At 50.1% G+C, this 21,397-nt stretch overlaps 1 protein-coding gene and 1 non-coding gene across 3 annotated transcripts in view; both read left to right on the forward strand.

The window, feature by feature from the left end:
* Positions 1-21,397, forward strand: part of ANXA11 (annexin A11) — a 45,186-nt gene that overhangs the window by 17,443 nt on the left and 6,346 nt on the right. For both annotated transcript variants that reach the window (XM_037056388.1, XM_037056387.1), the window contains exons 2-11: positions 5,223-5,285; positions 7,131-7,243; positions 8,281-8,676; positions 9,998-10,085; positions 10,320-10,414; positions 11,199-11,312; positions 16,143-16,233; positions 16,627-16,706; positions 16,833-16,889; positions 19,006-19,099. In XM_037056388.1, coding sequence (XP_036912283.1) covers positions 5,231-5,285; positions 7,131-7,243; positions 8,281-8,676; positions 9,998-10,085; positions 10,320-10,414; positions 11,199-11,312; positions 16,143-16,233; positions 16,627-16,706; positions 16,833-16,889; positions 19,006-19,099 — 1,183 coding nt within the window. In that variant the 5' untranslated portion in view covers positions 5,223-5,230. The remainder of the gene's footprint in view (positions 1-5,222; positions 5,286-7,130; positions 7,244-8,280; positions 8,677-9,997; positions 10,086-10,319; positions 10,415-11,198; positions 11,313-16,142; positions 16,234-16,626; positions 16,707-16,832; positions 16,890-19,005; positions 19,100-21,397) is intronic.
* Positions 20,104-20,263, forward strand: LOC118993871 (U1 spliceosomal RNA). The gene has a single exon (XR_005067957.1). It is a non-coding gene; the product is annotated as a U1 spliceosomal RNA (small nuclear RNA).

Here is a 21,397-nt window from a genome sequence, read left to right on the forward strand (position 1 = left end):
TACACAAACATTTATCCATTTACATTTATATGTGTGTGGTTTTAAAACATATTTTTAGAGGGAGGGGAAGGGAGGGAGCAAGAGAGGGAAAGAAACATCGATGTGAGAGAAACATCGACCTGTTGCCTTTCGAGTGCACCCCAATCAGGGCCTGGGCCCACAACCTGTGCATGTGCCCTGACCTGGAATCGAACTGGTGACTCTTCACTCTGCAGGAGGATGCTTAGCCAATTAACTTGAGCCACACTGGCCAGGGGCCATGTATGTGTGGTTTGGTTTTGGTGTTGAATTCTATTTTAGAAACTGTTCAGTGGTAACCTTTGGGTAGGGGGGTTAGAGAGGAGAGTGACTTTTGCTTTTCACTTTGTATCTTTATGTTCTGTTTGAATTTCCCTGCATAGTGCTTATATTCTGTTCGTTTTTAAATATTCACTTGTAACTTATTTGTAGAGTAGTTTTAGAGTCACAGCACAATCGAGTGGAAAGTGCAGGTCACCCATATGCTCCCACCCCCAAACATGCACAGCCTTCCACCCCTCCTTTTTCTCCCACGTTCCTGAAAGTCAGGCAGGACCCCAGAAGGTGTTTGTTGAGGTGCGGAGTCCCACCCATATTTTCCATCCAGAGTTGTTGGGTAGGAGGAGTGAGGCCCTTGTTCTGGGTAATTCTGCCTTTTCTAGATTCCTGTATTTGGGGACTATGTCTAGTGCCGTTACAGAGCCCTTGATATTTAATGGTATATTTGTGTATGTATATGTATGTATTGTGTATGTGTGTATGTGTACACAGCCGTAGGGGACAGGTCCTTTTACAGTCCCTGAAAAGCCCCCTGCATACCTGCTGTATTTTTCCAAAGTCCCTCCGCTCTCTGAAACTCGGTTTTGATGGGATCCTGGGCCACCCGGGCTCTGGTGCTTTTCCTCAGAGGCAACTGCTGAGCATAAAAGCCAGGACATGTCTAAGTACCTTAAACTAAGAGTGTTTTCTAGAGTGGAGCACAGAATTGCTGGGGATGGTGATGGGGGTGGGGATGGGAGTGCTTGTTTAAGTTTCAGGTTCCATGTGGAACGGCCCAGAACGACTGGGCCTGGCCTGCTGCATTTTTAGTGAGCTCTCCAGGGGAGCCTCCTGCATGGTGAGGCAGTGCTGCCCAGAGTGTGCTCCCTAGTCCAGCAGCATCCGGGGCCCTCTCCCAGACTCAGACCTCCTGATTCACACACTGGGGGGGAGGGACCCAGCAATCTGGTGTTAACAAACTCAGCAGGGGGTTGTTTTACAGACTGAAGTTTGAGAAACACAAGTTTGCCCAGAGGCCACAGCTGGCTGAATCAGGCGCACAGCTGCAGGTAGGCGCACAGCTGCAGGTAGACGGCCCAGTGAAGAAGGGAGGGCGGTGTTCGGGCTGCAGCAGCCTCGGGAGGGGCAGGACCACAGGCCCAAAGTTCCCCTTAGAACTTCTGCTTTCTAAGAATTGGAGCAATCCTGAAAAGCCATCTGCCTGCTCCGAGTCCCGAGTAGAGTTCTGTGACTAGAGCCACATGTGCCCTGTTAGAATTGTGTCAGCAATGTGAAGCATTCCCCCCCAGGCACCTTTTTCTTTGTGAGAGGACAGAAATAGGAGAGAGGCCCAGAGGGTGTGATACTCAAGGACACCAAAGAGAAAGCACGTCTGCTGGAGCGCCTGGCACTGTATTCCCTTCTGTGGTGGGCAGTGGGGTTGCACAGGCTTTGCGGGGCAGGGGCCAGGGAAGGGGGCAGAGGCCCTGCCTAGCTCCCTTCTGAGCCCAGGACATGGCGGCCCTGGGGTCCTGGAACAACTTTGCCAATGACAGCAGGCCCTAGTGGTGGCTTCTTTTAGAAGAAGGGGAGACCAGACTGAAGGATGAGCAGATTTCTTAATTTTCAGAAAAGTAAGGAAGATTGTAAAAGTCCAGTTAGAACCACATGAGGTTCCCTGCAGCCTTGGAGGACAGGCTCTGGTTGGGGAGGGAAGAGGCCGGCACTGGGAGAGAGGGTGGTGCACCCCAAGGTTGCCCCACGCTCTCCATCTGGCCTGCTTTTCTCCTGGGAGTTAAATTGGCGTTTTTAGCCGTGGGAGTTGTGTTAGAACCCTCATTTGTTGGAAGCCCTCCTTACACTGTTCTGAGTGCCATGGGGAAATGTGCGCTGTTTTGTGGTTTAGTTAGGTGGCCAGTTAGGTGGTACCCACTGTTGTCTAGCTGGGGACTGGTCAGCTGTGACCGTTCAGGAGTGTCTGTCCTTAGCCCTTGCTATATCAGTGGATGTAAAGCTGAGAGAGCACCTTGAGATGTTTGCTGTTGGTCAGAATACCAGGAGATCGCGGCAGGCTGGAGTTCCAGGCAGAAGGTAAGGGAGGAATTGAACAGGAATCCGCCTCAGGTCTCCATTATCCAGCATACCCAATTGTTGCCAGTATGGGGAGGTGGGGAGGAGGAGAGGGGGAGGGGTGCCCCTGCTCTGCACTCTCCAAACCACACCTGGGACGACCTCTGCTTCTGAAGAGACTTGGAGAAAAAGAAGGGAGTGGAGTATAGACCTGAAATTATTTCAGGCAGGAAATGGAAAAAACTACTGTTCTTTCAGGAGGGAAGACTGGAGGTCTCTTGGGGAGAGAGGGAGACCCAGAGACAGAGGATTACTCTTTGGAGTGGGTTAAACCCAACCTGTGGGGCATGCTAGGGCTGCCTTCATTGCCAGGGAACAGAGTCTCTGACTCTTGCTGGGAACCCTGAGGCCCTGGTAGGCGTGAACAGTCACCCTGGGGAGCAGGCTGAGGCTGACCTGTGGTCCTGCCCAGGCGGGGAACACCCAGGTGGAGAACACCAGCAGTCCAGTCCCGATTCCCATGGTATATATTTATGTAATAATGCTAACCCCAGGCTCAGTGGGGGGCTGTCTGAGACTGAATGGACCCTGTATATGTTACACAAATCTTGTAAGAACAGCCCCAGCCTCCAGTGAGTTTAGAAATCTCCATCTGAATTGGGCCTTTTAAAAGTTTTTTTTTTTTTCAGATAGGCAATACTTACATGGCACAAAATGCAAATACAAACAGTAAGCTTTGTTTCCCTCCTTAGTTTTTATGGCCAAAGGCAACCAGTGTTACCCAGTTTCTTGTTTATCGTTCCAGAAATGGTCTCAGTGAATGTGTATATGTACACACACTCTAACTAAGTTTGTGTGTTTTCTTTTTAAAAAATGCTAGCTTAGTATTATACCTTGATTAGTAATGAGGATCATTTGATATCCCCATATATAGAGCTGGCTATTCTAAAAATAGCTACAGAGTATCCATTGTATGGCTCCGTGGTGATTCGTTTAGGCTCCTATTTAGGGGTTTGTTTTAACCAGTAACGCTGCTGCCAAGTCCATGTGTGGATCATTCACACAGGTGGAAGTGTCTCAGCAAAATAGATTTCCAGAAGTTGAGTTTCTGGGTCAAAGAGTGTGTCATTTTTAATTTTGACATCTCTATTTTTAATTGGTGATTTTCAGCATATTAGTGAGTGTGACCCTCTTTAATCTTTAGTTCTTTCTCTGTAATCACCTGTTCTCATCATTTAAGTTTTTCTAGAGGTTATTGGTCTTTTTCTTATGGTAACGCTGTTTTTGTAAATTTGTCATTTTTATCTTTTTGTTGTTTTCCTTATATTTTTCTTATCATGCAGACCTTCGATTTTATGTCTTTGGAGTTTGGGGTTACTTGTTACATTTATATCTTTGTTCTGGCTGAAGTTTATTTTGCGGTGTGGAACAGGGTAGTATCCCACTTTTGTTTTCTCCCTGCCACCTGGCTGTGGCTGGCCTTTTGCTCTCATGACTTTGGGAGAAGATGAGAAGCAGACAGGGTCTTTGGTGCCCAGAGTTTTTGTGTAGTTAGTGGTGGTCTCCAGGGAGAAGGGTGTTGGGAACACAACCACAGCTCACCCTGTTCTCTGGCACAGGAGTTCCTTCTTCTCCCATCAGGAGGTTCCTGGCTCATCCATCATTCAGATGCCCAGGGTATCTCCACACCAGCGAGGTCTGAGGGTTCTGGCATAAGGGTCAGGCCCAGGGCAGGACCTGGAGGGCATTGTGCCGATTGCTCAGTGAATCAGTCTCAGAGCAGCCCCACTCGGGTCTTGACCATGGTGCTTACGATATACAAAGGTCTTTGGTCCATGCTGCAGGTAGCCAATTTTAGCTCTTTCCGATATCCCATGGCCATTGTCTGGCCTTCCATTGCTTTGCCTACAGTAACCTCTGGGCCCACTGACCAAAACAAATGACCTCATCCCAGGGCTTAGAACTAGGCCCACCCTGCAGAGACCTGTGATACCTCAAGGAAGGCCTGCAGCTTGTGAGTGGCAGATGTCACAGCAGATCAGTGTCTCTTCTGGGCAGTTTAATTAACATGGGACATGGCAGAGGGGTCTGTATACAAAGGGACTTTTGAGAGCAAGTATCTCATCTAGCACCAGCCTGTCAGGGCCCCTGCTCCCAGGCCTACTTTTTTCCCTTGCTACTGATCTGCAAGTCACCTACCTTTCCTGAGTTCCAGCTGCCCCATCTCAGACACAGGACAGTGCTGGCTCACTTGATTCCAGATCCTGGGTCAGATGAGCCCTCCCAAAGTCCTTTCTTGTTTCTGGGAGCAATGATTCCATGTCTGGTTCCCTTGCAAGATGAACCAGGGGCTGGAGAATGAGAGTGTAGCCTGGGGCCGATCCAGTCTAGGGGCTGCTGTGAGAGTGTGGGGGGATCTGCAGGTTGGGCATAGGAAGATGGGCTCTGGTCTCCTGTTGGATGGATGGTGATAAGGACACTGGAGACAAAGGCAAACAGACCTGGACCCCTGAAGAGGAGGAGGCAGTGTGCTGTCCTGAGGCAGGAGAGCACCTGTGCACACGCAGCCTCCCTTGTCAAGAGAGCTGGGAGTGAGCTGAGGGTGAAAGGGGTTTTCAAAGAAACCCACTGCTTCTGGGTGGCAAATCCTGTAGTGGGTGTAGGCCTGAGCCTGGCCCTGAAGACCTGTGGCCTCGTTTGCTAGTTGTAGCTGGAGGCCCTGGCAGGTAGAGGGTAAACTGGTTGCCACAGTCCATCCTGGTGGAATTTCTTCTGTGGGGTCCTGGCTTGTAGGTGTTGCTGTTCTCCCAGGAAGCTGTTGGTAAGGTTGGTGGGAGCTCGCGGCAGACCCTGAGTGGCTTTTTTCTTCCTTTCAGATCTGACCATGAGCTATCCAGGCTACCCACCACCTGCAGGTGGCTACCCCCCAGCTGCACCAGGTAAGAGGGTTGGGGGGATTTCTTTCCAGTCATTTCCTCATTCCCGTTGTCCCCCACAGTGTAGCCAGAGGGCGGAGGGGCAGGTGTCTGGAGGTGGTTGGAGGGGAGCATGGACCCTGAGGCCAGGAGATACTACGTTCGAAGCTGCCCCTGGAAGGCCAGGGCCAGGTCTCTTAACTTATTAGCTGATAGCAGTGGGCAGATGCCCTCTCTTCTCTGGCTCAGTTTTCTCCTTTGAAAATGACTTCATGAATGTCTTCCTCACTGGGCTGTCCCAGATACTAACAAGGTAGCTAGGTAAAGCCTCTGTCTGGCATAGATGTCCTTGAAGCACTGTTAGGTGACTTGTCACTTCTACCCTGTGCTCAGAGTGTATGGTTTTGCAGTGGCAGGGGACCTGCACATGGGAGGAAGTGAAAGTGGTCTCTGTCAGTCAGGTGTTCCTCTTATGGCTGCCAGGAGCTGTGAATTGGTAGCTGCGAGGATGCACCAGGAGGTGAGGTGCTTAGAACCTGGCCCCAGACACAATGGTGCTCTTCACACCTGGATTCCTGAAATGAGATCTGACCTTCAGGGGAGAGGAAACTTGAGGGCTCCTGGGATGAGGGGGAGAGAAGGTGTCATTCCAGGCTGGTCATCCAGAGCTGCATTGCCCCTCGCCCCATGAGATCCTTGGGCACATTTGCCAAGGGCCCCACAGGCCATTTGGACCCGCCCTCCCAGTCCACTGGTGGAGAGCAGGCCCAGAACTAGAGACAGCTCCACACTGGCTTATCAGGGGTTGATCTGGGCCATTTCGCTTTGAACAAGCCCTTGTCCAGATTTGCCAGTGCTGGCCTGAGCCCCCTCTCTCTGGTAGGAATCCTGTTCCTGTTCTGCCACTGCCACCTCTTTCAGCTTCTGAGAAGCAAGAGAGAGCAGCGAGGTGATTCTGGGAAGGCTCTGACCTGTGTCCCAGAGCCCTGCAGCTGGAAAGCCAAACTTGAGGTTTCAGGGCCTTAATGCTGTGGAGCACACATGCATCTAACAGGACAGCAGCCTGCGCGATGAGGTTAGCTGCCATGCTGCTTGTCACAATGACAGCTGTAACACAGGAGCTCATTGGGCACCCAGCTAAGCCCTGCACGGACATGAACTCTCAGTCCTCAGCATAGCAATTTGAAACAAACACTAATTATCATCCCCACGTGTCAGTAGTGAAAACTGCACCACAGTGGTGAGGGCCTTGCTGCAGAGCGCATACCCTGGTTCTGCTGGTTTCAGAGCTGGGGCTTTTCACTGATGCACTCTCACTATCCTTCCAAGAACGGTGTCTGTGTTTTCTGTGATTCAGGCCCATCTCCCTCCCTCCATCTTTCCAACCTGCGTCTCTCCGCCCCTGACAGACTTGTGATGATAGCAGACAGCCACAGCTATAGGACTCTCCTGACCCACACCGTGCTTTTGCATGTCCCTGGATTGTCCATGCTCCCTGAGCTCACTGCTGTCATGGGATTGATACAGTGTCCTAAAATGACCTGTCCTTGTGTCTGCACTGCTGCTCCATGCTGGTGATCCCAGGGGGACAGGTCTGCCTTTGACCCACCTGCATACTCAGTACCCCTCAGAGGGACTTGGGAATATTTGCTGACCCACCCCCTTCCTCCCTGAAAGGAGAAGTCTCTTTCTTTTCCTCTGGCAGTGAGATTGGATTAGACTTTGTTGCCTGGGTGTTTCTGTGTGGTCTGTAGTGCTGTTACCAGGACCCTGCTTAGCATGCCCCTGTGGGACACCTGGGAGCTTGCTGTCTCTGCCGTCCCCTGTTGGGGGCTGGCCAGGGGCTAACAGGCTTGGTGTTGCTTTCAGGTGGTGGTGCCTGGGGAGGTGCTGGCTACCCCCCACCCAACATGCCCCCTATCGGGCTGGATAACGTGGCCAACTATGCAGGGCAGTTCAACCAGGACTACCTCTCGGGAATGGTGAGTGCTACCTGCCTGCTGGGCTGACCCTGGGCCCACTCCTGCATGGCCAGAGGTGCATAGGCTGCTGGCTTCCCTGGTGTCAGAGGTGTCTGTGTGTGTTACTTATGAGTGCTGAGTGTATTGAGGGGCATTTTAGAACATCTGGGTTTTTATCAGGGCTCTCTCCTGCTCACAGTCCCTCCTGCATCCCCATTCATCCAGCTGTAAAATCGGGAAGAGGAATGTATTAGGCACACAGTCTGTTAGGTCCTTTTCAACTCTGGGGGATTGGGTAGGGTGGTGCCTTTGTGGAATGTGTATTGAGTGCCTTCTGTATGAACTCAGGATAAGGTCTGCAGGGAGGTGAGGGTGGGTACGCGTGTGTGTATTGGGTACGTACGTGGGTACGTAAGGTGGGTACTTGTATGTGCTATGTACAAGTGTCCACCTGCATGTCCATGTGTATGTATACGTGCCTGTGGATGACTATTCTGGTTGGGCCTGGGAGTGGGTGCCTGGTAGCATGGACAGACATGCTGCTTTTAGTTGTTGCTTTGCTTTTAAAATAGTAAATTCTGTAACCTGAAAATAAATGTATGTTCAATGTAAACAGGGCAACCAATAGGCGGTCTAATTTGTGCCAGGCCTATTCTGGGTACTGGGATATGTGAATAAAAAAGCCCACACAGGCTCAGCCCTGGGGCATTCTTTGCTGAGAAGAGATAGCAAATTGCCACAAGTAAACCATGTGGTAATGAGAGCAGGGGTGGGGGCATTGGGTACAAGAGCAGGTTGGGGATTTGGCAGTGCAGGTGGGATATAGGTAAGATAGTATCCAGGTGCTCAGACTCTGCTGAGGGTCCTAGTGCAGGCCCTGGAACCCTGCTGCAGGGCTCAGGACAGGGACGGACGGTGAAGAAGACTCCCTCTTCCTCTGGCAGTGGGATTGGGTTAGACTTTCTCACCTGGGTGTTTTCTGTGTGGTCTGCAGTGCTGTCCCTGGGGCCCTGCTTGGCCTCTTCATTAGTCTTAAGCTCTACTTTGTGGACTTTCAGGCAGCCAACATATCCGGGACATTCGGAGGAGCCAACGTGCCAAACATGTACCCTGGGGCCCCAGGGGCCGGTTACCCTCCTATCCCCCCTGGAGGTTTTGGGCAGCCCCCTTCTACCCAGCAGCCTGTTCCTCCTTATGGAATGTACCCATCCCCTGGAGGAAACCCACCACCATCTGGGATGCCCTCCTACCCGCCATACCCAGGAGCCCCTGTGCCAGGTCAGCCAATGCCTCCTCCTGGACAGCAGCCCCCAGGGGCCTACCCTGGCCAGCCACCAGTGACCTACCCTGGGCAGCCACCTGTGCCACCTTCTGGGCAGCAGCAGCAGCCAGTGCCAAGCTACCCAGGGTACCAAGGGTCCGGGACTGTCACCCCTGCTGTACCTCCAGCCCAGGTGAGTACCAGCCCTGTGCTACCTTCAGTCCCAGTTTGGCTCCAAAGGCCCAAGAGGTATGGCCCAGTGTCCACTGCTAGCAAGGCTGCGGAGGGTCTGGCGGGGACAGGCCAGGGCTCAGTCCTCCGGCTCAACTTCTTGTTTTAACAGTGTCAGTTTCTCATAGACTCCCCAGCCCCAGTGTATATTCCTGAAGACCTAGGGAGCTGCCCTGTCTCTCCCAGTTTGGTTACATGTTCTGTGTGCGAGTGGGTGTGAATGTCCCTAGTGCTCTTCATTCTCCTGTTATTTCTTTATTGCCAGGCTCTGTTCTGTAAGAACTCCTCAGGTTACTGGCTCATGGCTTTATGCTCCAGACCTCTCAGTCTTCCGCTCCTGGATATGCCCACCCCCCAACTCATTTGAGAGGATTTGTGAAACCTCCTTTGGCTTTTTCTTTAGAGCTACTCTGGGCTCATTTTGCAGAGCAGTTGATGTTTGCAGTGCCTAGAATTCATTGCCATGGTTACATGGCCAAACCAGGCAAATGCAAGGCTAGTGGTATGTGTTTGAGGACTGTTTTTAGACAGAGGGCCCCCTCTCCTCTTTCCCTGACACGTCCCCCCACTCCTCCCCTGCTCTGCGTCCTCCCACCCTTCCTTCCATCTCATCTTTTCTCTGAGTTTATCAGAGTTTTCAACTCTGTTAAAATCAGTTTGTATTAACCTCAGAAGGTAATCCATCAAAAGACCATTTAGACAGGGACATTTAAGTGTGCTGGGGAGCACAGCTGTCGGTGACCAGGAAGCAATGAGGCTGGCAAGCAGGTTGTAGAGTCTAGAAAACACACCAGGAGACCAGTGCTGGTCCAGGAGCTGGTCAGGCTGCAGGGACCATCGTGAGGGTTGGACGCCTTCATCCCCCAGAGGTGCTTTATGGACTAACTGGGCCCCATTGGGAGGACCCTGCTGTGTGCTCACATGTGCTTTCGTGGTAAAGCATCAGGAAGCCAATGGCTCCTGCACCTGAGGTCTCTTCCTCAGCAGGAATCCAGGCCAGCCCTGGAGGACCTGGGAGTAGGGCAGATTCTTCAGCATCAGGACTCCATTATAGATAGGCAGGCTCCTAGCCATGGGAACCAGACTGAAGCTTCAGTACCAGGACACAGGACAGATAATGGTCACATTAGGGCCACTCAGTGTAGATTCCTCTGTGCTGATAATTGTGAATTCCTTCAGGTACCCCAACTTTTAGAGAAGAGGTTACTCCCAGAGTCTGGGGTGGGGCAGTTCTTTTACGTCTGCGGGATGCAACATCTCACCAAGTCTGTTTGTCTGAGCAGTTTGGAACACGAGGCACCATCACGGATGCTCCTGGCTTTGACCCCTTGCGAGACGCTGAGGTCCTGCGAAAGGCTATGAAAGGCTTTGGTGAGGTCCTGGTGGCTCAAATGTCCACTGCCCCCCGCCCCTCTTTCCCAAGGCAGTTGGCCAGTGGCTCTGTGGGCTGGGATCGCTGGGTGGAGGCAGCCTGGCCCCAGTAGTAGCAGAGAGATGGACAGTTGGGGTGCCCAGAAGAATGGGAGGACCCACGCCTGGAAGTCTGCAGCTGCCAAGCATCCCCATGACCCCCAGCCCTGCTACTCCCACCTCCGTTTCCTCCAGGGACTGACGAGCAGGCCATCATTGACTGCCTGGGGAGTCGCTCCAACAAGCAGCGGCAGCAGATCCTCCTCTCCTTCAAGACAGCTTATGGGAAGGTGAGTGTGTGTAGGGAAGTGTACGGAGAGGCCTGGTCCCTCCTGAGTCAAGGCATATCCTCCGGCACAGCCCTACGCACCCAGCTTTTCCTCGGGGCCCAGTAGGCCTCCATCTCCTGCATGGACTGGAGGGCACATTAGGGTATTTCCTGCTGCCCACCCAGCCCGTGGGCTCTCGACAGATGGCATCTTCTTAGGGGTGAATGATGCTCTGAGGGAGAAATCCGGAGCTCATAGGGTGCTGAGGTTTGATGCAAGGTGCACGGAGATCTGGTTTCTTACCCTGGCTCTGCCGTGATCCACCGAGACCCTGGCCAGTTATTTCCACTCCACTCCCACGTGGCCTGTGTCCCTCCTGGGAACCCTGGCTGCTGTCCCTGCCCTCCTCACAGCTACCCTGGGAGGTCTAGCTGATAGCAGGGCTTTGAAGAAAAAGGCTTTCAGAACTGAACAAATGTAAAGGGGGCATATTTTGAACTTTTCGGCCTTTTTGAAAGGTAAAACCTGGGTAAATATTGAAGAGCCTAGTGTTCTAGCCAGTTCCTTCTCCAGTGTTAGTGTGCTTCAGATGCCCTGGGGACTGGGGGCAAATGCAGGCTTTGACTCTACAGGTCTGGGCTGGGGGTGGAGATTTGGCTTTTATTTTTTTCTTTCTTTCTTCCTTTCCTTTTTTTTTTTTTTTTTGATGCTCCCAGTCCTAAGATCTCTGATTCTCTCCTTGTTAATCACCTTCTGTGGATTCTGTAAACAGGTTTTTTGTTTATTTGTTTGAATATCTGATCAGGATTTGATCAAAGATCTGAAATCTGAGCTGTCAGGAAACTTTGAGAAGACTATCTTGGCTATGATGAAGACCCCAGTCCTCTTTGACGTTTATGAGATAAAAGAAGCCATCAAGGTGTGTATGTGTGTGTTCATGTGCTTGGACACAGCCCCTGGGATGGGGAGGCCTGGACACGCCAGTGTGTCATTGTCCACTCACTAGCTACTGTTGTCATTTCGGTTCCTAGGCCCCCTCGGCCTGGAGTCCAAGTGCCTTAAAAGGGGAACTTCACTGACTTCCCAAAGTGGAGAATGAATGTCATTCATTGTCAGGAAACATCTAAGTCTCTCTCCATCTTTGTTTTGTTTTGTTTTGTTTTGTTTTTCTCCTCCCTAGTTCATTTTGGGGGCTGGATCTTTCTATTTAGGTTCTCTGGGTGCCTGGCAGGCCCACCCCTTTCACCAGGGAGCAAATACCTTTTCTGAACCTGCTCTCTCCCCTCTCTCCCCCTGCTGGACACTTGGCCTCCTTTTCCCTTGCTCCCAGCTTCCTGCCTTTCAGATGGGACTCTTCTCACCCGCCCCATGTGTCCCAGGAGGACACATGTGGAACGAGCCCGTCTCCTCCACCCAGAAGCACATTAACAAAAGCGCCTTCTTTTCCTTTTATTTTTAAGTATATTGTATTGATTATGCTATTCCAGTTGTTTCATTTCCTACCCTTCATTCCCCTCCACCCCACACACCCCATCCCTCTAACATTCCCCCCTTTAGTTCATGTCCATGTGTCATAAGTTCTTTAGCTTGTACATTTCCCATACTATTCTTGCCCTCCCCCTATTTTCTACCTACCGTCTATGCTAATTATTCGCTGTACCTTTTCCACTTCTCTCTCTCTCCCACTTCCCTGTTGATAGCCCTCCATGTGATCTCCATTTCTGTGGTTCTGTTCCTATTCTAGTTGTTTGCTTAGTTTTTGTTTTTGTTTTTTTTTTAAAGATTTTATTTATTTATCTTTAGAGGGGAAGGGAAGGAGAGAAGGAGAGAAATATCAATGTATGGTTGCTTCATGTGAGTCCCCTGCTGGGAACTGGCCTGCCACCCAGGCATGTGCCCTGGCTGGGAATTGAACCGCCATCGTGTGGTTTGCAGGTCCGTGCTCAATCCACTGAGCTACACCAGCCAGGGCGCTTATTTTTTGTTTTTGTTTTAGGTGTGGATATTAATAATTGTGGGTTTGCTGTCATTTTACTATACATGTTTTTTATCTTCTTTTTCTTGGATAAGTCTCTTTAACATTTCATATGATAAGGCCTTGGTGATTATGAACTCCTTTAACCTGACCTTGTCTGAGAAATGCTTTATCTGCCCTTCCATTCTGAATGAAAACTTTGCTGGATAGAGCAATCTTGTCTGTAGGTCTTTGGATTTCATGACTTGGAATACTTCTTTCCAGCCCCTTCTTGCCTGTAAGGTCTCTTTTGAGAAATCCACTGACAGTCTGATGGGTACTCCTCTGTAGGTGACTGTCCCTTATCTCTTGCTGCTCCTAGGATTGTTTCCTTCATTTTAGTCTTGGCTAATGTAATTATGATGTCTCTTGGTATGTTCCTCCTTGGTCCAATTTGTTTGGGACTCTCTGAGCTTCCTGTACTTCCTGGAAGTCTATTTTTTTTGACAGATTGGGGAAGTTCTCCTTTATTATTTGTTCAAATAAGTTTTCCACTTGTTGCTCTTCCTCTTCTCCTTCTGGTACCCCTATAATTCGATGTTGGAACGTTTAAAGTTGTCCTGGAAGTTCCTAAGCCTCTCCTCATTGTTTTGAATTTTTGTTTCTTCATTTTTTTTCTGATTGGATGTTTTCTTCCTTCTGGTCCACTCCATTGATTTTAGTCTCAGTTTCTTTCACATCATTTTTGGTTCCCTGTACATTTTCCTTTATTTCATTTAGTGTAGCCTTCATTTTTCATCAAATTTGCGACCAAATTCAATGAATTCTGTGAGCATCCTGATCACCAGTGCTTTGAACTGTGCATCTGGTAGGTTGGCTATCTCTTGGTTGCTTAATTGTATTTTTTCTGGAGTTTTGATCTGTTCTTTCATTTGGGCCATTTTTTGTTCTCAACACACCTGTTATGTAGTGAGGGGCAGAGCCTTAGGTGTTCACCAGGGTGGGCCACCTCAATCACTGGGTTGTGATGCTGTATGTGGGGGAGGAGTCAAGAGGGAGCAATGGCGCCTGCTCAGTCAGTTCTCTGCCAGATTTCAGTCACTTCCTCTGCTACCCACAATCAAACTGGGCCCTTCCTGTGCTGATTCCCAGATGGGTGGGTTTGTGTACATCCTGGGACCCTGTGGGTCTCTCCAACAAACTCTCCTGTGAGGCTGAGAGTCTCTATTGGCACCTCAAGCCCCACAAGTGTTTTCAGTCAGTGCTTTTAGGCTTTATTTCCCCACACTGGGGCCCTGGGTTGCGTGGTCTGTCTTGCTCCCCAGTTTCACATGGTTTATCTGTGAGCAAATGTGGGACCGCCCTGTCTGCCAGCCATCTTGCACGCGGTGCCCCTCCACAATCCGCCGCCTGGCTGGGTCCTTCATCCGCTGCCTTGTGGTGCGTCCTTTCTGCCTGCCCAGCTGCCAGTCTGTGCCCTGCCTACCGGTGGGTGAAAGTTTTTTCTTGAACTCCTTGGTTATCGGACTTCCATACAGTTTGATTTTTCTGTCAGTTCTGGTTGTTTTTTGTTTTTAAATTGTTGTCCTTCTTTTGGTTGTGTGAGGAGGCACAATGTATCTATCTACGCTTCCATCTTAACCAGAAGTCCAGTCTCTCTCCATCTAAAAACATGGTGGGAGGTGGGGTTGTAGAGAGGTATAAGGCATGGGAGGGGTCATCCTCTTCCATTAGGACTCTTAATATTATTAATATTATTGTTTTAATTTATTGGTTTTTGGAGGGGAGAGAAACATCAACTTATTGTTCCACTCATTGATGCATTCAGTAATTGCTTCGTGTATGTGCCCTGCCTGGCAATCGAGCCTGCATCCTTAGCATATTAGGACGACAGTCTGACCAATTGAGCTACTCTGCCAGGGCAGGACTCTATTATTAGCAAGTAACTGAAACACCCCCGAGGACCTGAAGCAGAACAAAGTGGAGATTTGGTTATGAGGACAGAGACAAGCAGCCTGTCATGGAGAGAGATGGGACCAGACGATGTCACAAGCAGGCACCCAGGCAGAGTTTGTCGAGTCTCTGCTTCTTGGGTCCACTTTATGCTTCGTCTGTTTCCCTGCTTCCTTTCTCACATCTGCTTGGCAGAGGATCCCTGTGCATTTACCCATCAGGGATCCAGCCACAGAAGAGACCAGCTGCTCCTGAATCCAGATTGCAAATAGGGAAGCACATTGTGATTGCCTTAGTTTGGTTTAGTATGTGCCCCCCGCCCCTCAGTCATGCCCAAGCTCAGGGTCTACTATGTTCCATATACTCCTGGGGTTCCCAGCCCACAGCAGGAATCTTGTGGATGGGGAGGGGCAGTCCCACAGAAGGAGAATTCTTGTGAATAGAACAGGTGCTTCAGAAGGGATCTAACATTTCAGCAGAGATGGAGAGGCACAGTGACCCTTGCTGCCCCCAAGAGGGGAGGTAGAGAATTAAGTGTGGAGCCTGGAAGGGAGACAGGACTCTACCAAAACATCCTACAGCAGGAGTCCCCAACCTCTGGCCTGTTAGGAACTGGGCCTCTAGCAGAACTCTGCCCTGCCTCCTCCCATGCCCACCTGTCCCTCCCCACCCACAGTGGGTGAGCAAGGGAAGCTCACCTGAACTCTGCCTCCTGTGTCCTCCCCACATCCTGTCTTCCAGGAAACCAGTCCCTGCTGCAAACAAGGTTGGGGACCACTGCCCTGGAGTGGGGGGCCTATACACACTTTCTCCTACAGAGTGCTTCTGGAGGAAGTTGGGGAGGGCACCTGGGAGTGGCCCCAAGACCTCTGCACTAACGCCCACCCCCAGCCATTTATGAGGTGGCAGTGGTTGTGGGGTGCTGGAAACAGCACAAGTTTGGGGTCCATGTCACTGAGCAGCTACGTGTCCTTGAGCACCTATAAAATGGGAATGTGGTTGCTCTCTTGTGACATGTGGTGAGCACTGAGTCAGGGGCTGGCGGAAGTGCTTGGTGAACTCTTGGGACATCTACAGTAGCAGGAAACATGAAATAGCTCAGCCTTGGTTGGGCTTCCTGTGTGACAGGCACTGTTCTGAGTGCTTAACTTATGTGACTCATTGAGTCCTCGTGACTTTTCCTATGAGGTGGGTACCAGTGTCACTTCCATCTTATAGGCAAGAAAGCTGAGGCACAGAGCCTAAGTAATGCGTGTAAGGTCACACAACTAGTCACAGCGCAGCTGAGCTTCAAACTGACAGAAGCCAGGCCGGAGGCCTTGCCCTCCACCTTCTTGCTGTCACTGGCATGGTTCCCCTTCATCCTCACTCTTGCTGCCTGTTTCTGGATGTCTCCAGATGCTCCATAGTCCATTCGAAGACTTGTTTTTCCACATGTTCATGCTTAGTTTAAACCCATTTTTTCAGCCCATCTCATTATGGGCTGAACTTGGAATAAAACACTTCTGGGTCCACATCTCAACCCATTGTTTACTCTGGCCTTGGACAAGTCACAACATCTCCCTGATGCTCAGTTTTCTGGTCGGTGGAATGGGGATGATCCTTCTGTCGACCGCTACTCATCGACACCATGTGGCTGTCATTAGCTGGTGCTTTCCTGGGGCTGTGAGGGACAGCTTGGCTGCTAGCAGTCAGATAGCAGCAGCAGCCCAGGGTCTCCTTGTGGCTTCTGTGGCTGGGATTTGTGCTTTGAGGAGGAGGGCAGTGGCATGGCACCTGCTCTCTTTCCTGGTGCCAGTGAGGGGGCTGTAACAAGCCTGCGGTTTGTTGCGTTCTGTGCAGGGGGCCGGCACTGACGAAGCCTGCCTCATTGAGATCCTCGCCTCCCGCAGCAACGAGCACATCCGGGAATTGAGCAGAGCCTACAAAACAGGTTAGGCGGCCCCAGGTCCTCTGCCCGCTGCAGATCCCTGTGTCTTCAGGGTCTTGGCTATACCCTCTCCCAGGGCATCTGTTTCTTCCTGGTATGCTTATCACCTCATTCCAAGACCCAGCCCTGCCTGCTGTTTGCACACGGGACAGGTGACTGAGGGAGGGCCTTGTGGGTTGGGTTTGGGCCAAGCTCGAGGAGAGGCCCGGTCAATCTGGAGTTCACAGCCCATCCTAGATTTCCAGTTGTGTGTTCCTGGAGAGTGTTGGGGGCCACCTGTATCCTCGAGCCCAGGCCTCCCAGGCCGTTCTCTTCTCAGTGCCCCCTGTTGACTGTATCTTCAGTGGGGAGCTTTGTCCTCGGGGATACAAGGTAGGCCTTCCCTGTGTCTCCCAGAATTCAAAAAGACCTTGGAGGAGGCCATTCGAAGCGACACGTCAGGGCACTTCCAGCGGCTCCTCATCTCTCTCTCTCAGGTACCTTGCCCATGACAGAGCTCAGAGCGGAGAGGGGGGCATCCCTGAGCAAGGAGGAAAAGGAATGGGGAGGGAGGGGTGCAACTCCAGGGAGTGGACTTTACCACACAGCCTGTTTCCATTTAGGGAAACCGGGATGAAAGTGCAAATGTGGACATGTCGCTCGTTCAGAGAGATGTTCAGGTGAGTGTGAAGCCAGATCAGGCACCCTCCCTGGGCTTCCTAAGGTGGTGCGGGTGGCCCACTTTCTGCATGAGGGAGGAGCTCTGGGGTGGAAAGAGGACCTGTAAGGAGTGGGTTCCAGATACTGTGACTTTCAGAAGGGCGCTGTTACTTGTCAACTGTGTGGCCCTGAGCACGTCATCCAACCTCTGTGGGCTTCAGTTTCCCTCCCTCAAAGAGGGAACACACACAGTAACTCCCACAGCACTTGGTAGATCCCGGTTACAAACGTGGAACTCCATGTGACCTTGTACTTTGTCTGTCTGGTTGCACATGCCATTACATTTGCAAATGGGCTGAACTCACACTTCCTTATAAAGCATTTGAAGGTTTGAGCCTAGAAACCAGCTTTTAAGTTCATTATACAGCCTTAGAATTCTGCTCTGTCCCCAGCCTGATGTGACTGCAGACAAAAGGGGGAAAAGTCATCATTTCCTCTCTTTTTCCAGGCATCTGAGTGTCCCTCTAGAGGAGTTTGGGTCTCCCACTAATGAAGTCAGACCTTTGAAGTTTTGGAGAGAGCCATGGCTTTCTGGTGGCATCGAGCTGGCCATACCTCTCTGCCTCCTCGTTGCTCCTGCTGCTCCCCCCAGTCCCCAGCAGGGCTTCCCAGGAACTGCCCGTGGTCTCCTTATCTCTCCCATCTCTCAGGTTGAAGAGGACCTCTGTGGAATGCCCTCTTGTGAGGGTTGGAAGAGAGCCACTCTTACAGTCTGGATCATTTTGCTTTTCAGATAGGAAAACTGAGGCTCAGAGAGGTTGAGCATTGTACCCAGGGATATCTGGAGGCAGAGCCTAGGCAAGGGCCCAGACTCCTGGTTCAGATGTCTGCAGGGAGCACACAGATGCCCTGGTCCCAGATGCCCTCCTGCAGCGTCTGCCTTCACACCTCCCTGGTTTGAGACATCTGTTCCCATTTCTAGATTTGGCTGAACAATTTCAAAGCTCCCAGACTGTGGCTGTGGCCTCAGTGGGAATATTCCTATTCCTGTTTTCCTGTTTCTTATATTGGCCATTCTCTAGCTGTTGCTGAAGTTGCCTCAGTTTCAAGGTCTCATGCCTACTGCTCTGCCTTCATAGGACCTGCTCCTGCCTCACCTTGACCTGTGCAGTTTCTGAGCCCCTGAGGGCCACCCTCTTCCTCTGGGTATTGGTGCCTTTAGATCTAAGAGCTGTTCCCTGAGGCTGGAAGGCACTTTCAAGTCATCTGTTGCAGGGGTTGCAAATTAGCAAATATTTTAGGCTCACAGTGTCAAAGGCCTTAACAAGTAAATGCAAATTCTGCCCATTTGCAAGCATGGCACAAGCAACCAGACGCAGGGAAAGTACCCATCGTGAAATCCCACATCTGTAACTGATCTCTATCAATTGTAATGATATTTACTGTCTCACATGCTCACCCTTATAGATAGGGAAGCTGCTTGTAAAGATTGGGGAACTTTACATAGAAATGAATATTTCTGGTTGTTTATGTGAAATGGAACTGGTGCCCATGAGCTTGAATTTCTCTGTCATTGTCTTGGCTGGCACTGGGAAGTAACCACCCCTCTGTGTGATTAGCCTTGGTCCTCAGCACTCTCTGGCCCTACAACTAGCCAGTTTTCCTCAGGTTACCCAGCTGGCCCCTTTGGGCTTTCAGGTTTGTGACCCCCGAATCGACTCCAGCCTTCACAAGGAAACAGGGCTGAGAGGGCCAGAGTATCTCGTGGCAAGTTGGCTATAGAGCTAGGACTCACACCCACGCCTCTCGTGCCATTTTTTCCCTTTGTACTGTTGCTCCCTTAGTTGGGTAAAACTGTTCCTTTCCCATTCTGGGCTCTAGATGGCCTTGGTCTTCCTCCTGGTTCTGAGTTCTTGCGAGCATCAGAATCCTTTGTGTTGCTCAGTGAGGGGATGTGTGGTTGGATGGTGTCTAGCTCCACACAGCGAATGGACCACAGCCGGGGCACTGCTCCTATATCCTTGCCCTCTGGGCCTGCAGGGCCTGGCACCTCTACCCAGCTCTCAGAAGTGACCTGAGCCTGGTGTCTGGGATGAGGTCTGCATTGCGTGCCCATCTTCCCCAATGTCTGTCCAGGAGCTGTACGCAGCTGGGGAGAACCGTCTGGGAACAGATGAGTCCAAGTTCAATGCAATCCTGTGTGCCCGGAGCCGGGCCCACCTGGTGGCAGGTAAGGCAATCCCAGGCCTCCCTGGGGCCTGGTAATGAGGGCAGACAGGTATGATGGGGAAACAGAGCTTGCAGGAACGGTTGGCAATTCCTTTCTGCATGGGGTTTTCATTTGCTCGTAGTAAGAGGTAAAGGGGGTCAAATAGTATGGTGATGAAAGATGATTTGACTTTGGGCGGTAGGCAGACAATACAATATGAGGATAATGTATTATAGAAATGTACGCTTGAAACCTAGATAACCTTATTAACCAATGTCATCCCAATAAATTTCATAAAAATAAACAAAGATATTATCAGTCCTGCATGTACACACCCCAAGATGGCCCGCACTGTGGAACCATTGGCAAAGAATATCTTTAAAGGAGTTTTAGTAGCTGAATTTGTAGGTATTTTGGGAGCATATATCTTGTTTAATAAAATGAGCATAAGCCAAGATTTCAGGCAAACAAAGGGGCAAGAAATTTCCCTTCATCTTGGAAGTTCATTACCAGTCTATTTAAACCTCCTATCTGGGTCTATGTGACTGTGGCTAGGCGGTCTCAACAGGAAAAGGGGTTTATAAGATGTCTTGTGATTGTGAGTCAATGACCCTATCTTTAGAAAAATTTTTAAAAAATTCTCACTGGAGGATGTGTTTTTATTGATTTTAAAGATAAGGGAGGGGAACGAGAGAGAAATATTGATGTGACAGAGAAACATTGACTGGTTGCCTTCTGTACACACCCCTGCCTGCCAAGGATTGAACCCTCAACCTAGATATGTGCCCTTCTGGTGCACAGGACAGTTCTCCAACCAACTGAGCCATCTGGCCAGGGCAGTGACATTATCTTAGGAGCTGAAAGAAAAGGACAGAGCTACACATTTCATGCATACTTAACAGGCTACATTCTTCTGTTGTCTTAAGCAAGAGCATACCTTCTGAAACTTGCTTTACAGGCAGGCCTGTAGGCCCCAGGACAACACTACTTTCTAGTGCAGCTGTGACTCTTAGGGGGGCTACTTTAGACCCACCTGGCAGGGGAGACGCCATGATCATGAAGGTGGTTTCCCAGGGCGAGGCTTAGCCATTGCACTCCGGATGTGCTGGCCCCTGCGATTTTCTCAAGTGGGGGAAACTCAACTGCATATTTGTGATAGTGGGGATTGCATTCGTGCTCTTCGCTGTTTAAAATAAAAAACATAAAATGTTCTGGAATGTACGGGATCGGAGAGCAAGATCAGGGAAAAAATGGTTGACTAGTAAAAGCTAGGAATTTGGCCACCAATCAAGGTTTACCCTATTTCATGGTGTCAGGCAAAATTAAAATGCCAAAGTGGACATAGGTGGGTTTTGGAATATTTAAGGCAAAATGCAGAATTTTTAAAAAGATTTTATTTACTTATTTATCTTTAGAGAGGAAGGAGAGGGAGAGAAACATCAACATATGGTTGCCTTTCGTGGGTCCCCTGCTGGAAGTTGGCCTGCAGGGAACCGGCCTGCAACCCAGGCATGTGCCCTGACTGGGAATCGAACCTCGATCCTCTGGTTCGCAGGCCCGTGCTCAAGCCACTGAGCTACACCAGCCAGGGCTGCAAAATGCAAATTTTAATTAAGCCAGAGGTTTTACTCTTTGGATTAAGTGTGAACAAACTGGTGGAAGGTATGCTTAGTAAGTTACAAAGTTTTGTTTTTACGACTTAAAGTGGTTCTCCTTAAAAAAAAAACACATAGCCTATAATTCTGAATATAAACTTTTCAAAATAGATAAAATAATAACTTAAAAATATTTATTGCATTTTTCACACATTTAAAATTCCACTATCTAAAAACGTTATAGAAATATTGCCGTTAGTCCACAGACATACCACCCTGAACGCAGCAGATCTCGTCTGATCTCAAAAGCTAATCAGGGTTGGGCCTGGTTAGTTCTTGGGTGGGAGGAATATTGCTTTTATGTATTTCCTGAAGCAGCACTACCCAAACTCTTTGCATCTTTGACATCAATGTTTGGGCACTACTATAGGGACTATTTTTTAAATTATTATTGTGTTTAATCCTTACCTGAGGACATGTTTCTTGATTTTTCTAGAGAGGGGGAGGGTGGGAGACCTTTCTAGGAAGAAACATCAATGTGAGAGACAAACATTGGTTGGTTGCCTCGTATGTGTCCTGACTAGGGACCAAGCCCACAGCTTAAGTATGTGCCTTGACCGAGAATCAAACCTGTGACCTCTAGGTCCGGTCAGGGGCTAGAGCCACTTTTTAAAAACAACTTTACTAAGGAAAAAAATTTTTCATGAAACTCCAAAAAAATCCC

The sequence above is a fragment of the Sturnira hondurensis genome, unplaced genomic scaffold, assembly GCF_014824575.4.
Source record: "Sturnira hondurensis isolate 20B ecotype Veracruz unplaced genomic scaffold, ASM1482457v3 Scaffold0008916, whole genome shotgun sequence".
NCBI classification, from domain to species: Eukaryota; Metazoa; Chordata; class Mammalia; order Chiroptera; family Phyllostomidae; genus Sturnira; species Sturnira hondurensis.